Here is a 4,630-nt window from a genome sequence, read left to right as displayed (position 1 = left end):
CTCGAGAGGCGGGGCGCGGCCGCCGAGGACCCGCAGGGGGCGGGGCCGGCCCTGGGCACCTGCGCCGACGCGGAACGGAGGCAGCGGGTCGCCTCCACTCGCGCTCACCTGTGCGGGGGCCGCCCCCCCTCCCCAGCTCACCTGGGCCGGCGGAAGCTCGAGCCGGGAGCAGCCCCCCGCCGCCCGCTCGCCCTGCGCGGAGGGGCGGCGCCCCCGCCTGGCCGACTGCGAGCGCCAGGCCGCCCGCCCGCCGCCCCGCCGCCGCCGCCGCCGCCGCCGCCGCCATGACCTGGAGCGCCGCGGCCCGGGGCGCCCACCAGCCCGACAACACCGCGTTCACGCAGCAGCGCCTCCCCGCCTGGCAGCCGCTGCTGTCGGCCAGCATCGCGCTGCCGCTCTTCTTCTGCGCGGGCCTGGCCTTCATCGGCCTGGGCCTGGGCCTCTTCTACTCCTCCAACGGCATCAAGGAACTCGAGTACGACTACACGGGCACGGCGGGCACCGGCGGCTGCTCGGCGTGCGCCCTGGCCGACCGGGGCCGCGCGCCGCCGCCGCCCTGCTCGTGCGCCTGGCACTTCTCGCTGGCCGAGCTCTTCCCGGGCCCCGTGTACCTCTACTACGAGCTGACCAACTTCTACCAGAACAACCGGCGCTACAGCGTGTCCCGCGACGACGCGCAGCTGAGCGGGCTGCCGAGCGCGCTGCGCCACCCGGCCAACGAGTGCGCCCCCTACCAGCGCCGCGCCTCGGGCCTGCCCATCGCGCCGTGCGGCGCCATCGCCAACAGCCTCTTCAACGACTCCTTCTCGCTGTGGCACCGGCGCCGCGCCGGCGGGCCGTACGTCGAGGTGCCGCTCGACCGCACCGGCATCGCCTGGTGGACCGACTGCCACGTCAAGTTCCGCAACCCGCCGCTGGTGAACGGCAGCCTGGCGCTGGCCTTCCACGGCACCGCGCCGCCGCCCAACTGGCCCCGGCCCGTGTACGCGCTGAGCCCGGACCCGAACAACACCGGCTTCGTCAACCAGGACTTCGTGGTGTGGATGCGCACGGCGGCGCTGCCCACGTTCCGCAAGCTGTACGCGCGCATCCGCCAGGGCAACTACTCCGCGGGGCTGCCGCGCGGCTCCTACGTGGTCAACATCACCTACAACTACCCGGTGCGCGCCTTCGGCGGCCGCAAGCTCGTGGTCCTCAGCAACATCTCGTGGATGGGGGGCAAGAACCCGTTCCTGGGCATCGCCTACCTGGCCGTCGGCTCCCTCTGCATCCTCGTGGGCTTTGTCATGCTGGTCGTCTACATTCGCTACCAGGACCAGAACGACGAGGACGAGGATGAGGAGTGACTCGGGGCGCCCTCCCTGCGACCTGCCGAAGTCCCCTGCGAGCTTCTCGGGCTAACCCGCGTCGACTCCAATTCCAAACCCCAATTCCAGCCTCGCCTCACGTCTCCTCCTGCTGTGATGCGGGGGCCCGAGGGAGGAATTACACGAGACCGCCGTTACCCATTCTCCCCACCTTCACCGTCTCTCCAGTTGACCTTGGGCTCCTAGAGCCGCCGCGTTGGGGCGTGAGAGGGACGGTAGAGATTCCTGTTCTACTCTTGCCTGATGAAGAGCCCGAGACCCAGAGACCTTAAATAACCCGTGCAAGGTCACGCAGCCCTTCATTGGCTCCTGATTCTGACTCTTCACTCTTATCACCACAACACAGTGCTTTTCTTGAGGGGGTGGGGGAGGGGATGTCGGGGAGAGAGTGAAGCCCACAAATAACTTGCTGAGGTGCGGAGGGGTGGGAGAGAATATATTTGGTGAGTTTTAAGTCACAAGATTGTAGGTGGGCTTGTAAGACTCCAATAATTGGACACAGATTCCGACAAGATAAGGCTGGAGTGAGAGACACCCCCGCCCCCTCCCTGAAGCTGTGTTTTAACAAGCCTGTCTGGAGATTCCTCCTGTATTCCCTCCAATTCGGGAATCACTGTCCTGAACCAGGGAGGGAGCAAGTACAACACTGTGTCTGAGATTGGGCCTGAAACAGTGACCTGCATCCCGCTTTTCAGGTAGCGATTTGTTCGCAGGGGCAGTGATACAATGTTGCAAGTTTTGTCCAACATCCTGCCTGCAACCTAGAAAGCTCTCCATCATTTGTGGAATGAGTGGGGACAAAACTTGCTATCTCTAGAAATCTGGCATACGGATTTGCAGGACAGGGTTTGTATCAATGTATTTAATATTGGAGGGTTAAAGTGAAAAAAAAAAAAAAAACAATTTGCCAAGTACGGTATAGAAACTTGAAAATGCCAAATCACTTTGCACAGCTTGGAGTCAGGGTTTTAACTTGATCATTAGACAAATGGAAGGGGTCTTCGAGGGAAAATGATTTCCCTAAAGTCTTTGTGTCTCCTGACTACTGACTCAGCCCTCCTTGTCATCTAAATTATTTTTTATGCTTAGAGAAAAAAGTTTTCCTTTATGCATACAACTGCCCTAGAGTCTAAGAAAAAAATTTTTTAAATCTGTGTTCTCAAATGAAGGATGCTAACAAATGCTAAGGAATATAGTCGTATGTTATCGAGAATCTTAAGAATTATTTTAAACTTAAAGATAATCTTATAGTCTGACTACCCTAAAATTACCCCATTGTATGTAAAGTTATTCTAAGGAATAGATTTTTTTAAAAAAATTAGTTTCAGGGGTAGAATTTAGTGATTCATGGGTTGCATCTAACACCCAGTGCTCATTCCATCAAGTGCCCTCCCTAAATGTCCATCACCCAGTTACCCCATCTCCCCGCTCACTTCCCCTCCAGCAATCCTCAGTTTTTTTCTTATGATTAAGAGTATCTCTTATGGTTGGCTACCTCTCTGATTTCGTCTTGTTTTATTTACTTTTCCCTGCCTTCCCCTATGATCCTCTGTTTTGTTTCTTAAATTCCACATATGAGTGAGATCATATGATATTTGTCTTTCTCTGACTGACTTATTTCTAAAATTTCTAGGTTTTTAAAAAATCATCTCCTTTTTATGGCAAAGCAAAACAAAAACAAAAACCCCTGGTAATATTATCTTAACCAGTTTTATTTCCTGAAAGTAAACAATTACCTGGTATTCTGTTGGAACTGCCCGGTATCTGCTCTCTTTTACAACTGTTTTCCAGTTACTACTGATTTTGCTCATGCCTGTACAAGACATTGACGTATTTTTTTTTTAGTAGCCAAAGAATATCGAATCGCATTGAATAATTTACATTAATGTTATTGTACTCTATTCTAGTTTTTGAAAATTAATAATTGATGAACAGCATGCACGATCAGTGACCTGTCTCAGACCTTTTTTTTTTTTTTTTCAGACCTTTTGTAGATATTGTGAGTTAATACTCTGCCCCACTATTTTACAGAAACCAAAAAATATTTTGGTGACTCTGGTGTACTGGCTTCTCACTTTCTGAGTGCAACACAATTTCATTGTCAGATTGCATATTGCGATGTTAAGCTATGAAAATCTGATCGTTATGTGTATGTGGATAATTTTTATTTATTATGAATGTTTGATCAAGTAGCTTACTAGCCTAGCTGTCTTTATGTTCAATAAGAGAATTTACTACTTTTTACTGTGTGGCTGAGAACAACCATGTATTTTGCTATCCTTTTTACAGTATTTAGTCCATTGCTATAAAATTTTTAACGAGACTACAAAATTTAAGGTATTCTGATTCAATCAATGAATGTGGTTCCAGGCCCTGTTCTCTGGGCTTCTCAAAGAGAATAAAGGTTATGTTTGTCTTACCTTTGTTATCATGTTTGCTTAATTCTTTTGAACTATGCTCTTAAAGTCACAAACGGTACCAACCACTTTATTTGTTATTAGCAGGTTTTTATTACAGGATGAAAATATCTTTCCAAATAAGGCTCACAGTGAACTCAGTCTTTCACTGTTAACTTCCTAAGACAGAATTTGAACTTACATGAACATAAACAGTAATATGAATTAGATAATCTTCAACTATTACTTGAATTTGGTAAAATGCAGTCAATTAAAAAAAACTGTGAAAATTTATTAAAGAATGTTATTGTAGCAGTCTTCTCCATTTCTGCATTTTACTCAAATTCTAAATTGCAATTATTTGTTGGGTATTTTGTTTTTTGTTTTGTTTTTGTTTTTGTTTTTTGTTGTTGTTGGGTATTTGGACTACAAAGCCTCAAAAACTTTACAAACAAAAATATGAAGCATTTTCCTGTGATCCCTGCACTGTAGCATTTTGTTTGGTATCTCAGGATTTCGGTTGGGCTTAAAATTTCACGTTGTCTAGTAAATGCCCCTAGCTAGAACTGTGTCTTCTGGAATGAGACAGAAGCGATTGAACCTCAACAACTGGACTGGAAATGTGCTTTGATCTACCTTGTTAACTAAACCACAAACAAAAGAGAAACAAATGTGGTCGGTGGGTATTCCCAAAACAATAACATAACAGGAAAGACTCCAGGTATCTTCAGGATCAAATCAACTAAACAAACAATTTGCCAACTGCGATCATTAAAAATCAGAGGCAGAATAATAATCTGGGATTTCTGTTAGTAACAAACATGTTACCTTCGCAATGTACAACCACAACTCTTTCTGCCGCACTTT

The 4,630-nt window shown here is 49.0% G+C and overlaps 1 protein-coding gene across 1 annotated transcript; it reads left to right on the top strand.

Annotated features, from left to right (window-relative positions):
- Window positions 1-264: 264 nt before the first annotated feature.
- On the top strand, window positions 265-3,786 carry TMEM30B (transmembrane protein 30B). The gene has a single exon (XM_077909542.1). It carries the CDS (start codon window positions 285-287, stop codon window positions 1,344-1,346), a length of 1,062 nt encoding a protein of 353 aa, XP_077765668.1. The 5' UTR covers window positions 265-284; the 3' UTR covers window positions 1,347-3,786.
- Window positions 3,787-4,630: the final 844 nt, after the last annotated feature.

The sequence above is a fragment of the Canis aureus genome, chromosome 9 (assembly GCF_053574225.1).
Source record: "Canis aureus isolate CA01 chromosome 9, VMU_Caureus_v.1.0, whole genome shotgun sequence".
Lineage (NCBI taxonomy): Eukaryota > Metazoa > Chordata > Mammalia > Carnivora > Canidae > Canis > Canis aureus.
This window is presented reverse-complemented; position numbering and strand designations above follow the sequence as displayed.